The 18,426-nt window shown below is 41.8% G+C and overlaps 1 protein-coding gene across 2 annotated transcripts; it reads right to left on the reverse strand.

Annotated features, from left to right (window-relative positions):
• Positions 1-399: 399 nt before the first annotated feature.
• LOC147219284 (CTD small phosphatase-like protein) lies at positions 400-17,623 on the reverse strand. 2 transcript variants are annotated; one of them, XM_086172921.1, is made up of 8 exons: positions 16,871-17,623; positions 9,134-9,291; positions 8,893-8,925; positions 7,584-7,685; positions 6,640-6,696; positions 5,952-6,044; positions 4,739-4,924; positions 400-4,341 (listed from the first exon to the last, which is right to left on the reverse strand). In XM_086172921.1, the coding sequence occupies exons 1-8, from the start codon at positions 16,944-16,946 to the stop codon at positions 4,216-4,218; spliced, it is 831 nt and encodes a 276-aa protein (XP_086029047.1). In that variant the 5' UTR covers positions 16,947-17,623; the 3' UTR covers positions 400-4,215. The 2 variants fall into 2 exon arrangements, with proteins under 2 accessions (XP_086029047.1, XP_086029048.1); XM_086172922.1 differs by lacking the exon at positions 8,893-8,925.
• Between the last annotated feature and the right edge of the window lie 803 nt (positions 17,624-18,426).

Here is an 18,426-nt window from a genome sequence, read left to right on the forward strand (position 1 = left end):
AAAACCGCTCAAATTAACAGGAAGGTTTTTATTGTACAAATCGATTTTTCGGTTTTTATTTTCGTCCCTGCTGTTTTCCAGTCACTGGAAAATCAGCTGCCTGATTATCAATCCCTTAAAAGAAAAAAATCTTGAGTGGTTGGCCATCTGACAGAAGACAAGCAACATTTTTCCATAAAAAATGTGCTTTATTGTGACATGTTTCACAGGATTATTGATATAAATGATTTGGATGTAAAATGTAGGGAAAGGAACACAATAACGGTCTCCTGCAAATGATTTTACGAGATCGTAGATTGCATGGGACACAGTAAAGGACCTGCCGGTTTAAATTGACTGATCTTTGGCTTTAACTAGTTTGGACACTTCCTTTTAAAAAGAAATCTAGACGTAGGAAAATAGTTTCAATGAAGCCTTTAATTGATGGGGGGGGGGGGGGGGGGGGGAGAGAAAAAGTGAACAACTGATGCTCCGGGTGACAACAAGCTGTCCAAAGTAATCTAACAAGAACCAGCGCGTGCTTAAAAAACAAACAGAAAAACATAACAAAAACAAAGGTGAAGAACCACACCAGAACCCTGAAAATTAAACAAACCAAAGAAAAAGCACAGTGACTGAAACTCAAGTGTTTTAGAACTTTGGTGTTAAATCAATACAAAATGATGAATGATTATAAAGTGAGGTGATAACACAACAAAAAAACTTGTAAGGGGGCACAAACAAGATGCCCGTGCACATACAGACGCTCACATGCACACACACACACACACACACACACACACACAGCCCCTGATAGGAAAGATGAGACCTGACTGAGAGCTCTCACCCAAAAGGTGAGACAAATCTAGAAAGGAAGAAGAGGGAAGTGGGGGGCAAAGAAAAGAACAAGAAACGACAGTTATAACGCGCAACTTCTGAACTCAACAGCTGACAGAAAGGCAGGTAGAAAAATATCACAATGTTACAAACATTCAGAGGAAGGTACTTAATCATCAAGAGGGCGAGAGGAGTCCATCAAATGCTTCTCAATAAAAAGGACATTGCACTGAAACCTTTGTAAAGAACTGAACACTCTAAACAACACAAACTATTTAAATGCTTATGAAAAAAAAAAAAAAGGGGGGGACAAAATATTTTTGAATGCCTGAAGGAGCAGCAGCCTTCCAAAGGGAAGGGCCAGCGTCAAGGGTGGAGGGGCGTAAGGGCTGGGCCACGTGGTACCAGATGAAGATCGGGATACTGCCGATGTCTGGATCGTCATTTCACTCTTAACAGAGCAGCACTCAGAGGTCATTGAACTGCTGGCTGGTTTGCTAATGTGTGTGGTTTCTTGCAGGATTTCAGCCAATTTCGCGTGTTTGGGGTTTTTCCATTTGGCTATTTTTCCCAAAGGAAGTTAACTGAAGCGGGGCGGGGGAGCTAATTACCCGAAAATTCCAATGTAAATTGCTAAGAAATGGTCAACAATGAAGAGCTTGCACGGCGGCGAGCAGCCCTTTGCTGTTGCAAACCAAAATATGAAGCATCATTTTGATAAATCAATACGAGTATAAATCAATATTCTGCCCAGCCCTAAGTAGCATAGGTTTTTTTTTTCCTCCAATATCATGACCCATTAAAAATTAAACAATGAGGTTTAGTTGGTTGGTGTTCGGCACCAGGAGGGCGCCGGTATTTTCCACCCTTCATTGCTTCATTTCTTGAAAGTGTCCCCAGGTTAAATCACCTGACCATATATGGTCCACATATACAGCCAAGTTATTTATCTTTAGTTACAAAATGATGCTGAGACGATGTTGGGTTCAGCTGAAATGTCAGAATAATGGGAGACATTGCTTTGTGCCTCCGCTGACAGTAAGGCATCGACGCCAGGGCGAGGCTCTCCAGTCTGCCTGCAGAGTCCCGGGAGGGTTTGTTTGAAACGGGCCCCGCGCGTCTGGATGGGTCACGAAGGATCTGTCCGCTTGGAAGGAGTCCGTCTTATTTTCTCTTCTGTGAGACTTTCTCAACCACTGAGCTGATTCGACGCGGCAATGAGGGAACGGCGCAGGTTAGCTTGGCGGCTGTTGCTCCGATGAAACAGGCAACATTCAAGTTGTTTCAGAGATTGAAATGTTAAAAAAAAAAAAAAAAAAAGACATTCTAATAATTTCAATTTTGTTCGAAGAAATTACATTTTTATCCAATCAATGAATGAACACAATGACAATCTGAAGCATCAATCATGAGCCTGAATGAGAATTTGGACAGCAAATTGTTTTGCAATTTTCTGCATTGCAGACACAAAAAAAAAAAAAAATTTAAAAAAAAAAGAAAAAAAAAAAAAAACACCATTCGAACATGAACTTAACATAGTCTGACAAGGACACAGAGTCCGAAGTTACAACTTCCCTCTGATTTGACCTCCCCCGTTAGTTATCTGACATCTCCTCGGTGTCTATTTTCAGCCAATTCATCAATATTTGCACCAGAAACCCAGTTTTGCCGTGCTCCAAAGGGGCCTGGTCTCCCGGCCCCTCGGACCACCAAACGTACCGTCGCTGTCACGTGAAGTGCTCTGAGTGCCCAAACCAAACATATGGGATGAAGCCCCCGCCCCCCTCCCTGCTCCCTTAGAAAAGGTTATTGCAGTGTTAGCACATGTTGTGGCATTCAGTTTGTGTGGCTCGTCTCAAACATAGGCACTGAGGTGAAGAGCAGTTAAAAAGAGTCGTGGGAAGGTAAACGCTAATTTTTTTCTGTTTGTTTTTTTTTTTTTTTTTTTTTTTTAAAAACACATGGAAGCCGGACCAGGCCGGGCTTCTCTAGATGTGAGATCGGGAGGAGAACCCTGTCCGGAGGCCCCAATCTGACACTATATTTTCTAAAGCACTAACCTCACGAGATCATAAAAAGCATGGCACTCATGACACATGTACGGAGACATCCCGGACCATCTGAAGAAAAATGGAAAAAAAAAAAAAGCAAGAAGGGATACCTTTGCAAATGTGAACGTCTCTGGAAAAAGATCGTCCCCCGGCTGGGTGGGAAACTAAAGAAATGCCCGCTAGCTGCTAAACAAGACGAGGGACCTTAGAACATTAAAAACAATATGATACTTTTTCCTACTAAACTACTTACTACTAAGGTTTTAACAAATAACAGATGAGCACCTGTCAAAAGATATGAAGCCTGTTAAAATAGTTCCTTATTTGGCAAAAAAAAAAAAAAAAATTAAAAATAAAAATTAGAACACAAGAAAGGGGGATACAGCAAATTGAATGGCACATTTTTTTTCCTCTCTTCGAGCTTTCAGATCAAAAACCACCAAATGCAAATAATTACATGCAGGTGAAATTTAAGGTTTGTAACTTCAAATGTACTCCGACGCCTAAAAATCAAGTATGTCTAATGATGTAAAATGAAAGCAGAAAGAAACAAGGTCACATCTATATAATGGCACAAGCATACTTGGGGGGAAAAAAAAAACAAAAAAAACAAAGAGAACACCATGGAGACATTTACCCACCGTTCGATGCTTTAGTAAAGATGATTGTGATCCACTTTAAAGCATATTGTGTGAAAAGACCGGAGTACTCTGGAAATATACGGTGTACAAAATACCTCCCCGTATAAACAACATTCACACAAGGCACTTCATTCAGTAAGAAAAGAGAATCACAGTCCTTTCTACCACCAGAAACTGCCTGCATAGCAACAATACGAGGACTAAATCTTTTCGGACTTTTGTGCGGGACCACAAAAGAAGATCCAGACAAAAAGATTGTGTTTTCCTTGTTTTTTTTTTTTTGTGTTTGTTTTTTGTTGTTTGTTTTTTTTTTGTTTTTTGTTTTTTTTTGGTTTTAAGCACTTTGCCAAAAAAGAGTAAATCTTTGTTGGTTTGAAAATAAAGACCAGAGTTCGTTCCTCTTAGCATTTCGTCCCCGATTTTTTTCTTTTTTTTTTAATCAACTTTCGGCGCCCTGTACACTTTCTGGTGTGGTTTTTCGTGAAACACAGTGCTCCTGGGATATGAAGTGTTATTTGTTTGATGGCACTCAGAAGGCAGCCAGTCTCCAGGAGATGTAAGCGGTGAAGGGGGGACAGGAAGGTTTCCCACAGTGAGACTCCAGGGCGCCCCCTTGTGTCCGAGACAAGAGGGGCGCTTGTGAGAGGATCTGCCTGAGTCTGAGAGACGCGGTGTGGAGAGCGACGGAGGTGCGGCAGGGTCTCCTGCTACCTGCTTCTCAGGTTCTGAAGGACGCCGTAAACCTCCTCTTCATTGCTTAGTCCCTCAAAGAAAGGCAGCAGGTCCAGGAGCTCTGTGTCATTCATGTCGTCGAACCAGGACTGGACCGGAACCTGAGCAGAGCGGAAGACTCTTTACTAGCCGGAAATGAGTTCGGGACTTGGCGGGCGCTTGGAAAATATTTAGATGGTGTTGCACTAAACGGCGGAGGAATCGAGTGTTTAAATCCCCATCATGAGTCATGGGAGACAAGTCTAAGTGCAGGATTCTTGGAGTTAAGTCAATAAGACAATTTGGGAGATTTGTGTCTGACTTCAGGCCAAATCATGTGATGCAACTTTATACCTCTGAGATCTAGACATTTTGTTTGGTTTATCATTTGAAATGTGTTTGGAGATTTTCATTCCACCGTCAAGAAAAAAAATATTATCAGCCAGAATAAATTCAATTCACATCTTAAATGGTATCAATACGGACACTGACATTTCGGCTTCTCCGAGTGAAACTCACAGCATTTTCTGGGTGGAAAATGTAAGAGGCAGGCGAATTATCAACGATGATGACGTTGTTGAGCTCTCGTCCCAGCCGACTCAGGTCCTTCACATAATTTCCTCTGTGAAACACGCAGGATTCTCTGAAGAGTCGCGCGCGGAACACACCCCACTGGTCCAGCAGGTCAGCCACGGGGTCTGCATACTGACAGAACCAGGAAGAAAACATGTCACAGAACTTCTAATAAGACAAGATAAGAACAACTTTATTTATCCCGGAGGAAATTGTTGTGCCAGAGTTTCAAGCAAAACATAACAATAATAGATAATAGTAGGAAGGAGGCAGAATAAGAAATACAATAAAATATAAAGTGTCAAAGTTAAAGCTATCAAGTGTTTTAAGGTCTTAAAAAAATAAAAAGATTTAGGATTCATTTACTAATGGTGGAATCATGGATACCTTGAAAATAATAAACAAATAAAAAGAATATACTTTTTTTTAGTATATACACCCATGGATCATTCCCTGGAAAAAACAAAATAAGTAAAAATTCATGGGAAAAAAAAGGTCCCACAAATTTTGTGCAAAATTACATAAAAAATTTAAAAAAAAAAAATCATTTTATGTAAGGAAATTTTCATAACATTGGGAAATAAATATCCATATATATATATATAAATATAAATATAAATCGGACATTCAGATCTGCCAGTGGTCTAACAAACAGCACAAAATAACTTCTAGACGATGCAAAGCAGGTTATCCTTCTAGCTTGTGTTACCTGTCAGGGTGGAAGTCTCGGGAAGCGCTCATGTAAAAACGTGCAACTCTGACCTCTAAAATGCCACAACAACATTGAACTTTTAAACAACACGGCAGCCAATTTCTACATGGAGGGGTCGGAGAAACACGGCTGTTACTAGAAATATCAATGAAGGTTGGATTGGAGTCGGCAACGGCATTGAGCTGTAAACTAATGTGATTAGCAACAACTGTGTTTCCCTTGCATGGCTGCTGCGAGGGTTGCCTACGTTTGACACTACAGGGTTGTCCAGTCCTTCACATGGTCATTTGTTTGCCGTTCATTTAACTTACCCGCTGTTATTGGCAACACGTGACAGACTCTGATGGGCGGCGAAGCACAGGAGATGTAAAAAGTTGATACTGAGACCAGAGTATATCTGACACTGTGACCACAACGTGTGCGACAGCCGGGGCGGAGGGGTCATACCTTGGCGAGACTGGCGGTGAAGAGCACACATTCAAATAGCTCCCCCATCTTTTGAAGAAATTCATCCACGTGAGGTCGTTTCAGAACATACACCTGGAAAACAGCGCACATTGGGGAAATATAGGTGACATGAGAATGGCAAGCGGACCGCGAGGCGTGAACGTTACAAAAAGTCTTGAGCGTAGAGAGAAAAAAAAAAGAAAACATCCGGCATGATCAAGGCTCCTTGGGATGCAGGCCACTTGGCCGGGGCACGGCTGAAACAAATGATACCCTGATCATTTGCATTTATTTATTTCAGAGAACTTGTGGAAACTCCAAACAACAGATTTACCAGACACACACAGGATGGCTCCTGGGTGTGAAATGACATTTCATAGCTTGGACTATTATAGATGGAAAAAAGATAACTAAAAAAACTAACTCAGAGCCATGGACTGATGCCTGGCCCCATTAAACACCCGCTTGTCACTCACAGCACGGAAGTCAAGCTCTCTCCGCCAGCCCAGTGGCTGCAACCAAGTGCAAGTAATCATGAATAGGCCAACCAGGATACACACAGCCTATCCTGGATTACTTGAACTGGATCACAGCCCGTCTCCTCTGGATCGTCCCATAGGTCTAAGGCACGTTACTAGGAGTCAAAAGGTAAGCTTCAATGGAAAGCGGTTGTGTGGATGTGCCATACCTGATGAACGGTACCGTCTATCTCCACTGGGACAATAAAATCAGCATTGCTGATTGGCTGTGAGGAGGGGAGCACAACACGACATCAGTGTCATTCAAAGTGTTTATGTAGTATTACAGTTAGCCAGCAGAGGGACCCCGGGGTACACAAACGCACCGAAATTCACAGATTGTTAAAGCCTCAAACAGGGTGAGGAAAATAATCAGTCCCCTTTTATACCAAATCAAATCCCTCCTTATGGTCATCATTCCTCCTGCAAAGTCTCTGCTGATGTAACGCAGCAGCACAGACAGTGTTCAACCTTCAGACAGGAAAAGAAAAAGCCCGGCAACTCGTTCAAAAAAAAAAAAAAAAAAAAAGGAAGGTAGAGAGGAAGAGGAAGAGTAGCACGATGAGGTCTTAACACAAAATATGGCAACAATTCAAAACACAAATCAACCATATTTGTGAAATGAAAATGGGTCTCGTTTTTTTTTAAAAAAAAAGGTAGTGCAGTAACTCCTGCTGGTTTTCAACGCTGGTCGGCTTTCAGTCCTTCCTATGGCCGACCTCTCCTTCCGCTAAAACACATCTTTGCTGCAATATTTCTTTTGTTCCGACAACAACACATCCTCCACCACCTGCTTCTCTCCTGGCTGTGTTTACACAACGCCCTAATCATCCAGATTTTAACTCCTGCTGTGTTTTTGCAATGAAACAGGTATAACCTACCGGACAACACATCTACACAATATTCCAATTTGTACTCAGCTATGTCTTTTGTACATACAGTTTCACTTAAAATGTTCAGATTACAATACATCTTATAGTCTGTCGCCTATCAACACATTTAATGTCTGCCTCCTTTCTGTCCACCAGACACTGATAACTCGCATAATTGTGCCAAACATCACTAAAAAAAAAAAAAAAAAAAAACTCAAGTAAGATGTTTAGCCTTTGCTTACCTTGAATGAGCTGTGGACGAGTGTTTCATCTAAGTCAATCACAACACACTTTTTACCATAGTCGGATATTTTCATCTCTGGTAGGAGGTATTTGGCTGGTGGCTGTGTGGAAAACAAGGCGGATATTTCAGTTATAGAGGAAACATTTATGCTGTTAGAACAACATACCAGAGAGGGACAGGCAATGACAACAAATAAGGAGGCAGAGCAATACCAAACAAATACTTGAATTAATGTGTTACACTGCAGTGAAAACCCAGCATCAAAAGCTAGCAATGCAGCGGTTACAGTGCGTTTAATGATTCCATGAACTCAAAATAACGTCCTTGAGGATTCGTCTTTCCAGGACGGTGACCCGCTAGTCGCCTTCTTAGACTGAGGAATTCTGCCAAACATCCCCTTGGATTTTGGTAAAGACAAAGGAGATGGCATCCTGCGTACAGGACCACTGGAAAAAGGCCATGCAAAGGTTAGCTGACACATCTGCATGGATACTCACTTTCTGTTATGTCAGTGAAAACATTAAATAGCAGCACTCATAAGATGCAGGTTGAGAGTGTTTTGAAAATGATATAAAGTGCTAATAATGGGAGCTGGTGATCAATGTAGTCTGCAGTATTCATATTACATGGGGTGAGATGTGTGTATTTTAATTTTTCAGAGTAGCTTTTTGAAATGAACTTGTACATTAATAAGACCACCAGGGCACATTCAGCTCCTCGATGGATGACACACTTAGGGCTGCAGTCCACTGACGAAAATCACACTTAACTGACTGAAATTTGAACTACTTCTAATGAAACTCACACTGGTAGCTGTCTGAACCCAAAGAATTTCAGTTCGATAAAAGCATAGAGACAAACTGACCAGAGGACCACAGCCCCAGTGACGGCAACCATACACGATGCAACCAACATAAGAACCGCAAAAAGAACACTGTCATTACTGCAAATGATAAATTGTGCGGTAATTATGTACTTCATGCACAGACACCGCCAAAGCATTGACAGACTTAGTTTTGCTTTTAACTTGTTAGACCTCTTAACTGTCGCTGCATTTCTGAAAGCATACAAGCCGGTGACTGTCACTCATGCAGGACAGGCACTGAAGCGCCATTCAAACCCAAAGGTGCAATTACACCTTCAATACTTAAGGTGCTTTGATCGGCTGAAAATGAACCGCAGTTTCGCAGCGGAGCGAACTCTCTGAGAAGCACCAGAGCCCACACAGACAGAATGTGCCAGCATCAGCCCACTCAGCCTGCATGCAAAGGAAAAGACAAAAAAAAAAAAAAAAAGGCGATACATACACTAGGGACAGGGAGGACCTCGACCTGGTCACACTACAACATAAAAGATGGACAGGCCAGGACAAAAAAAAAAAGGGGGGGAGGAAAGAGAACATCAAAATCAACACAGGGTCCAAAGAGATGAGGTAGAGAAAGAAAAAAAAAAGGGAAAACAATGTTCACAAAACAAACACATTAACTATGGACAAAATATTCCAAAAAAATATTGCAGACAAACATATTAAGTGGTGCAACAGCTGACCTTGGGAGGTGATCCATTCTCCTCAACAGGTGGAGGCAGGGAGCTGGTGTTGGTGTTGGTGGCAGGAGGCTCCACATTATAATTGCGGAAGCAGCAGAAGAATGTGCTGAAGATGCTCCTGCTCCTCTGTTTCTTTAGGCTGCTGTTGGACTGCGACGCTGTCAAAAACAACAGGAAGGGGGGTTGGGGGTGGAGAATGAACAATTGGATATGCAAATCACAACTCTTGTGTCATAAAAATGGAGCGGGCTTAAGCTTGAAAGCATCTGGGGGGGGTTTATTTACCAGCTTTCACAACTGGGACAAAACTGGTTTTGTTACAATCCTCCTCGGTGACCACAATACAGTGAACAAGGCAGATTTTTCCTGAAGACTTGCTGCTCTATATTAACTGTTTACACTGCATCATGTCACATTTTCAATTAGGCAGACCGGCGTAAAGTGTATGGGTGACCAGAAAAGTTATCTGCAACATTGCTCTACACAGTACACTAAGTATTACTTCTTGTAATTTCTTATAAACATAGGTTATTAACTAAATTAAATTAACTGTGATAAAAATAAAAAAAGGCATTGATATTTTTTCCCCCATTACCGCATTCACAAGAATTTGCGTGTCAAATCTCAAGTAGTCTCAAATTTCAAAGTATTGACGAGAAAAGAAATCTACCACAATTACACACACACACGCACACGCACGCACGCACACGCACACACACACACAAAAATGCTGAATCATTTTTGCTCCCTTCATATTGCACTGGTTGCGACCATCTCATGTCTACGTTTGGTCATATTAGAAAACAAATTTGGGACCCAATGCAAACATAAACACAAACAAATGTTCAAATAGGTCCTGTCAATCACAGCAATTGGTTGGATTGCATATCAACCTGCAGTGTATTTTGACAAGATCATACCATGATTCATGTCTTGTAACACATATCGTAGCATAAAGCTCCTTTTTTTGACAGCCTTCGTGGGTTTGCATGACGCTAAAATGCAGCAAGAGTGGAGCTGCTAGACCAGACAAGTGAATACTTGAAATGTTACGCGTTATGCTTTTAAAAGACTGTTCTTGGCCATAGTGGACACACAGATGGAAGAAGAACCATATTCTGCCGCGCTTTGACTACACTCACCATTTAATGGGGTGTAGTATAGTGGCTATTTTGTCACATGGGAGTCATATCCATTGCACGAGTCACTCAGAAGGAAAATACTCCTCTGTATTAATTCACGGTTACCTCTGGACCCGTGTAAGAAGAGGATGTTTTCCTCCAGACCTCCATTCTGCTACTGACTGGTTCGAAGTGTATCACCTTTTACACAGCACGCCTGTGAAAAAAAACATGGCTACAACACACCCACGGCCACACATACACACTTGCTAAAAGTCAGGCGCACCGGTGCAACCAATCAAAATTTTTAGTTGCACTGTACAGATTTCTGGAGCCCTGCTTTAGTGGGATCAAATGGCATTAAGTGCTGGTTTTGTTGACCAGGACTGGCAGACCCACTGATCAGAAAATAACTTAGCTGGCTAGATGACTTCATCAGTCACACATAGTGACAGTTGAGAGCATTCTCATTCCAGGACGAGAGAACAGGGCCTAAATCAGACACTGAGCTTTTATTAATAGTGACACGTTAGAGGTGCCCTGATCCTCCCTCTTCCTTTTCACCCTGTCCCTGATTGGCCTAGAGAGTCTCCATTTTGAAAGCTTGCTTATGTTTTCCCAACCGTGTTTCAGATGGCAGGTGAGTGACTGAAGCAGCCTGAACACGCACATGTGAGGAGGGGAGGAAGAGGTGGGAGGCCGCCCCGACCCTGCAGAGCCTATACAAGGCTGCATTCCTCTCCACCCATTAGCTCCCTCGACCCAGCCCCCTGGCTAACACACCTAGAATGCTTTCACAAGGGAAGACCAGCAAAGTGCAAATAGAAGTGGTCAATCAATGACATACACTGACAGAGGGAGAGCGGGGGGCCTGACGGGCAAATATGCAATCCAATAGTATATCTATCTATATATATACATATATATATAAACATTTATACCAACACTACCACTACTGGGATACTCTGTATTACAACCTTCATCTTATGGAATAACTATTAAAGAGTAACAGTTATTTATAATATCTGGTTGTTATGTACGTGTGTGTGTGTGTGTGTGTGTGTGTGTGTGTGCATACAGCTTTACAACATTGGCACTGGCAATATCAGCTTTCTCATAACCTGACAGCTGCTGGAAATCAAGCGCTCACAAGTCAGCCGATCAACAATTGTACACCTCTTAAAAACGAGCCATTTATTTTCACTGTTTACTCAATCTGTAATCATGGCGTGTGATTTTTTTTTGGGGGGGGGGCGACTGAAAACATTTTAGCACACAAAATTTTCAGCCATTTACAAAGTTACAAAGTGACAGAAGGGCAGAGCAACATCAAACCACCTGTATTTCATCATGCTACGATCACTGTCCTCCCTTTTTGACATGTATTAAGAACCAGCCAATATTTCATTATCTGCAAGCTTCAACATCCTGACAACAAAATTGCAAAATTGATTAACAGGAGACGTTTATTTTGTGACGGGTAAGAGAGAATTGATATTATTCAAATACTATGGACTATTGCTATAGCGGAAAAAAGTTTTGTTTGTTTGTTTTGGTATCGTAACTATTTAGTCTTGAATGAATATACAGTGAGGCTTTCTGTGTGACTCAAAGGAGATATACACCCCCCAAAAAACAATAAAAATATCAGTACAGGCATGAAATTTTATGAATGATGCATGATAATTTGTTAAGCACTCTGTAATTAGGGTTTAGTGAAAATGTTGTCATTATTTATTTATTCATTTTTAACTCAGGCAGCAATCACTGGAAAGGTTTAATTGTCATTGAGGGATAAAGCAGTTCCTAGTGTCATATAATCACCATTTCACATTATAATTATCATTTAACAATAAAAAAAAAAACCCTCACGGGCATCTACCACTTTTACAAATCAGTCTATCCAACATAGGCGCAGCATATGGCTATGAAAACACAGCAGACTGAAGTGACACTCCAGAGATTCTTCCGCCTTCGAAGAGGACTTGAGTTTCGAATGCACTCAAATACACATACCTAAAGTGCCCCTTCTAATAAAAGCAAGAATCGTACTATTTTTAATGGCAAGGAAGTGCAAGACCTTTCTCATATCAGGATGTCTTGAAGCACGACTCCAGCTGCCAGGTACCATTTATTCACTTTGAGTGCTGTGAGGGCATTTTCAATTTGCAGAGTAAAATCTTGTTACTGTAAGTGCAATACAAGTCTTACGAGTAAAAAGCAATATATATTTTTTTTTTGCCCCAAATGTTCTTGACAGGATTACATTTCATATTTGGCAGCGGCGCCGAAAGAGGAGGCGAGGAAAATACTCACTAGACACCACCTGCGTTCGAGGCGCCACATTTGTGTATGCTAAACAGAAAAGCTCTGGTGTTCCACTTGGAAAAGCTAACTGTCTATTAGAGCACTCGTATCATGTCCCCGCATCCCATTTTATGTGAATTGGTTGAGAGACAATCTGAACGCCATGGTAATATCTCCATGGGGGGGCTGACAGAAGATTTTATCTGCCACAGTAAGCTTGGTTTTAATCTAAAAATATCCTTATCAGCATCACCACACACAGACACACACACACTCTCTTTTATTAAACTGGACTTTGTCACATCATTTCAGCTCTGTGGTATGGTAAAACTAGGACAGTAATGAAATTCTCAGCTTCCTATGACTCATCACTACACCTGCCCTCAGAAACATCCAAGAGGACTGAGTCACGTATGGAGCAGAGATAAATCACACAAGATTGGCTGAAGGCTACTAGTTCAGGGTGAACTCTCTAAACAAACAGGGTTTCAAGTCAATATACAGTTGCTTCATCAACATCTGTTCCACACAACATTCAACGGTTCATTAACAACCTTTTCCATTTTACTGGATGCAGTGAAACAGCCCTTGACCACTCTACTTGATGTGATCACTTGGAGCAGATCTCTCAAGCTGTGCGTCAGAATTCCCACACAACAACATACAGTATTCAGCATTTGACAGCATGTTGGGAATCAATCTGTGTGAGTGATAACTTTTGAAAACTCCCTCGTTTATGCTTGATGCATGGACGTATCTGCGCAGAAGAAACAAGGGCACATTTCCGTCCAAATGCTACAAATATTTTTAGAAAGTCTCAAAAAGATATTCAAAAAAACTTGTCACATGCACGTCAAGAAGCCACAAACACAAAAAGAGTCTGAGATCACCTCAAAATAAAATGTACCAGAAACAATAAGGTAGGTGTGAGCTGCCAACTGCTCATGGTTCATAAAGTAAAATAAAACCAAGAGAAGCATGATTAATTCCACATATGGTGTGAATGGAGTTTAACCATCTCATTCTGTGGCTTTTAATTATATTGAGGATACAAGAGTGCAAAACTAACACTCATTCCAATTTGTGGAATAAAAAATGCTTACTATAACGTGGAGGAAGACATAACAAACAAGTATGAGAACGGACGTCTTTGAAGTTTCATATTTAACAGTAAAATCATTTCTGGAGAACAAGCAAACTTCCCTTAAGTAAAGTGTACATTCAACACAATCTTTTCAATCAAACCCTCAATGTCATTAAGGAGAGATATCCGCATTATGTAATTTGTACCTGGGGATGTCCTGGACAAGGCTTCCTGTGGACATTAGTCAGATCAGACCCATTTTACTGTGGAGCACAAATTTAGTATTGATGCATTGCATTCTGAAAAAATCTTGCACCGAAGCCGGCCTTTGCGACATTTTTTTTTCTTTTATAATTGATAAAAATGTAAACGCTAAAGTAGTAAGCTTTCTCGTGGGCGTCACATCCTGCAGCAATCTGTCGTGTGTGCTTGCAGCACAAGCAGTGACTGATGTAAAACAAGGGCAAGCTTCAGTTTGAAATCAGTGAAATCTAATGAGAATCAATAACAAATGCTTTGATCGGGCCAAACATTGTCCTTGTGTTTTGGACCATGACAACTCTAACTGTATCTATAAGGGCTCAGTGAAGGATCCCGCACGTCCAGCCTCAACAGCTTCCTAGATGACAATCACCTCCCTGTCCCCCCACCCAAAAAAGACTTCGGCAACATCTATCTTGCTTTAAAACATCTGTTTCTTTTTTTCTCTCTCTAAACTAAGTCCAAGTATCTGTGATTAACACAAAGAAAATCATCACTGTCAACTTCGCGAGCGGTTATACTTGGCCTTGAGGTCAGCTGGCCAGCAGGGCAGCAGCTATATTTAGGCTGCTGTCGGGCAGCCACAGTGTGAAAGGCAGGCACATGTCGGACAGCGACCAGTGGAGGAACAGTGGGAGCAAAGGTGGTCAATTTTTGTCCAGACAGTTTGGAGCCTGTTCAAGCAAGAGAAGGCTACCTGTTAAATTCCTCTGCGGACAGCTGCTGGCGTGTGCCCATGTCCAGTTATTTGCAACAGATAAAGGGGGTTCAGCCTGCCTGGGTATTAAAAGTCGTAAAACACAGATCGGACAGATAGGGCAGATTGAAAAAACTTCCTGGTGAATGCAACAAAAACCAGAACGCTTCCAAGATACTGGAAATATCATGGTGTGACTGTGACCTGAATAATCAAACCATCTTTTTCAAAATGTCCAGAACTAACAGGGGAAATCTTGCGGTCGCAGTTACTGTAATGATGGTAATATGTGACTCTGTCCAGAGGGAGGAATTGAGTCATTCTGAAGAGAATGGAAGAGAGAAAAAGAATACAGAATTCACTGCCGCCGCTCCAATTTGTCCCCGAATGTGTTTGGCACAATGGCAATTACAAAAGATTATGCGTGTTTTTAACAACAACAGCTCACCAAGTCTCAAGGCTTAGAGAACAGAGCCCAAAACAAAGAGCCAAACTAGCTTGCCAAATCAAACTATGTGTTGACCTCTAAACTATTTCATTTTTTTTTTAAGTCAACAGGATCATGGAAAACTAAGTCTGAATCGACCAGAGCTTCTAGTTACGTCTTATATTTATTTCACATATCTGACAAGCACACATACAAAAAAAGATTTATGAAGCCCTAAGACTTTTTAACTGTAGAAAACTATTTATAGATGCTGTGAGGTTACGTACTGTTTCAGAACTCGACAACTGATATTAACGAACCCTCAGGCTCTCTGTCACACATTTCCCAACACAACTTCCAAACACTACATGAAAGTATGTGATGTAAACAAACCCACAAAACCTTTCATATACCTTTTAACACACAGACTGTATAAATTACATTAGTAACAAGATATTTGTTCAATAAAAACCCCTAGAGCTCTCTCTCTCTCTCTGTACTTGGAAAGTTATTTCTAATTTTGTGCAATGACAATCTGCCATGACGCCCACATATGTTCAAGTCACAAGGAATCTAAAGAAATAACTTTTACCCTCAGGAGAGAAAGCTTTGTTGAGGTTGAAAGGCTTAAGTTCTCACATTACTAATAGTCTGACAAGTGAGGGCTGAGCTGTGATAGTGATACGCCATCCCGTGGGTGTGGGTGACCCGGAAACTGTCACGGTTGCCTAAGGAAAGGGGCACAAATGGATATTTACAGCTATTGTGTTGAGGGACAGTTTTGACCTCCGATGATGGCGATCATGCTAAACCATGGCTGGTGAAATGAAAGGATGATGGGAAATGACAGACTGGGCATAAATTAAGCTTAGCCTTAAGATCCAGTTCGTAAACATTGGATACACTGGCATCGATCATTTTTTTCTGTGACATCACTGTTAAGTTCATTGGTCGGGCAGCCAAAGAAAAAAAAAAACGGCAGTCGTGTTGTGGGAATGAATTTGTCTATCCAGGGTTTTCTTGATTAGCAAAGAAAACTGGCAAACAGACTCACGTTATTAACCCGAATGTTGACAAACCAAAGATGCTCAATTCACTGCCACGGACAGGCAAAGAAACTATGAAATATTCATGCTCGATGAGCAGGGATAGGGGACTTCGTTTGCTTTGATTGTTTAAAATAGGAGTCAAACCGATGTTTCAGTTACTGAAGGACGTCAATTCAACATTTATTTTCCAGAGGGGAAATTATCCAAGATCCCAAGCCAGTTGACTCTGTTGGCGGCCCTTTAAATCTGAAGTATCCGACTCTTGTGATCACGCCTGAGAAGAGTTCATCCAAAACTCGGTTACACGCCCGGAGGAAGATGCTGAGATAATCCACTTGACATTTTTCGTGTATCGCCAACAGATGCGGTTATCTGACTGCATACTTTCCTCATCCCGCAGAACAGAACAGCGCGATAACTGTTAGAACCCCAAATCAATCAAACGGGGAACTGCGGCTTTATCCACTTGCGGCTATGACACAGAAATAATCAAAATAGTGACTAAGACAAATATTTGAAACCGCAAATACACCCTAAGTGGAGCGCTCCTCGTGGAGTTATCATCGCGAATGAGAATGTATTTCTGACTCAAGGCCCCTTTTGGGAACTTGTTGCTCACTTGGATTTTTATATACAAACGCTAGTTTTGTTTTCAAGTGACGTTCCAGTCATTCGCAGTCAACCAGTGTCCTCAACTACGAGAGCAGCTAGCAAGCGCTAACGTCAGTTGAAGGGGGGAGAAACTATTTAGCTCACCTAGCTACTCCACAGCATTTATTGACTTTTCTTACCTTTTTCCTGATTAAAGGATATTATTTCCTCCTCCTTGGGGTTGGAAACCTGGGTTATTATGGACATGTGGTCCATTTAGACGGGTGGTTATTCCGCTTTAGTTTTCCCCACGATGTTGTTCCTCAACGAGCGCGATTCGCTCTCGGGGTTGCTAGCTAACCTAAGCTAGCTGTTCAAGGCGAAGATGACCAAGTAGCCCACAAAGCCAGGCGACTGTCCGAGGCGAAGCGTTGTGGCAGCGGTGGTAGCCAGCCAGCTAGCACGGTGGTGAATGGAAGCCAGTTAAGCGCAGACATTTATGGCTCTGCGCTAAAATACCATCGCTGCGAACAACTATTTGATGGGCAGCAACGACAATGCGTGAGGCAGGGGAAAAAAAGGGTGACGATAAATAAATCCAACGACGTTGTATCACTCCCTTAGCAGAAGTTAGCAACTAGCCCGGGTTAGCGAGTTAGCGTTGAAGCTCCGATCATCCAAAAAAAAAATGCGAGTACGAGGCTGAAAACACGTAGAAGCCCGTCGGATGTTCTTCCCTGTCCCAGAAGAAAATCCCCCCACTCTGCATCGGACCCCGAGGTTGGCGTTTTTGTTGTTGTTTTTTTTTTTTTTTGTTTGTTTTTTTTTAAAGTTACCGAACACTTTCACGCGTTATAGTTCATATCTGCTTCTCCCGACCATCCCCGTGCAACATGGAGGCTTTATATATTTTAAGTTGCATCTGAAGCGGGGGCACCCGGAGTGGGAGGGGGCGGTCGGTGCCTCCGGTGGATCCTCTGTCGGGCTGCACACATTCACCGCAACACATTGCACAACTCCGTGCAGCTCCTCTCCCCTGTCATTACTGCACGATCCGTGCAACAAATTATAGCTCTTTATTGTTCACGTTTTGAAAGATAAATCAAGGAGGGTGGAGGAAAAAATGTTTTGTTTTTTTTTTTTGTCATAATGCACCGTTAAGTTGTTGATTTGGCGAAGCTGTTGCTTTCATACCCCTGCAGTCCCTTTAATAATCCAGAAAATAGTTGAAGTTATTCCAAAGAAAACACTCTGTGTGTGTTTGTGTGGGGGTTTGTTTTCCTCGCCTGTTGGTGGGTAGTTTTGTTTCAAAGTCGAGAGCGCCACGGAGTGTCTGAAATGTTGCACTGCTTTATTGAGGTTCAGCAAATGAGTTATTTATTTAAAAATGGAAACTTAAGAAATATGAGCAACGCTTCACAATGTAACAAACCGTGTCACGATTTGAGTACAAGTGTAAGGCTTTATCCATCGAGAGCCTTGAAATAAATCAACAACCATTGGGACCAGCCCTGCCTTTGCCTTTGCCCTGTCAGAAACACAAGTATTATTTAGAGACTCTGCTATTGAGGAAAAGACAGCAGAAAGAGCTGGAGGCAGCAGAGGTGAGGATATTGATCAAGAATGAGTCCATCAGCTGTTAGGTGATTAGGTCGGACTGGGATGGTTTGGGCGTGCACAGAAGAGGGGGAGTGAATTTATTGATGGGGGACGCTGAGGTTAGAAATGTGGAGGAAGACAAAAGAGGAGATCCATG

Source organism: Fistularia commersonii, chromosome 25, assembly GCF_037954325.1.
Source record: "Fistularia commersonii isolate RoL2024-O1a breed Wild chromosome 25, RoL_Fcom_v1.0, whole genome shotgun sequence".
NCBI lineage: Eukaryota > Metazoa > Chordata > Actinopteri > Syngnathiformes > Fistulariidae > Fistularia > Fistularia commersonii.

Excerpts from the sequence above, each read along its gene's own strand:
- LOC147219284 (XM_086172921.1), bottom strand. The coding sequence starts at position 16,946 with ATGGACCACATGTCCATAATAACCCAGGTTTCCAACCCCAAGGAGGAG. Across the intron at positions 6,045-6,639 it reads TAGACGGTACCGTTCATCAG|GTGTATGTTCTGAAACGACC; the intron begins GTATGGCACATC and ends GCTGTTTTCCAG. Across the intron at positions 4,925-5,951 it reads TCACCGCCAGTCTCGCCAAG|TATGCAGACCCCGTGGCTGA; the intron begins GTATGACCCCTC and ends TGGTTCTGTCAG.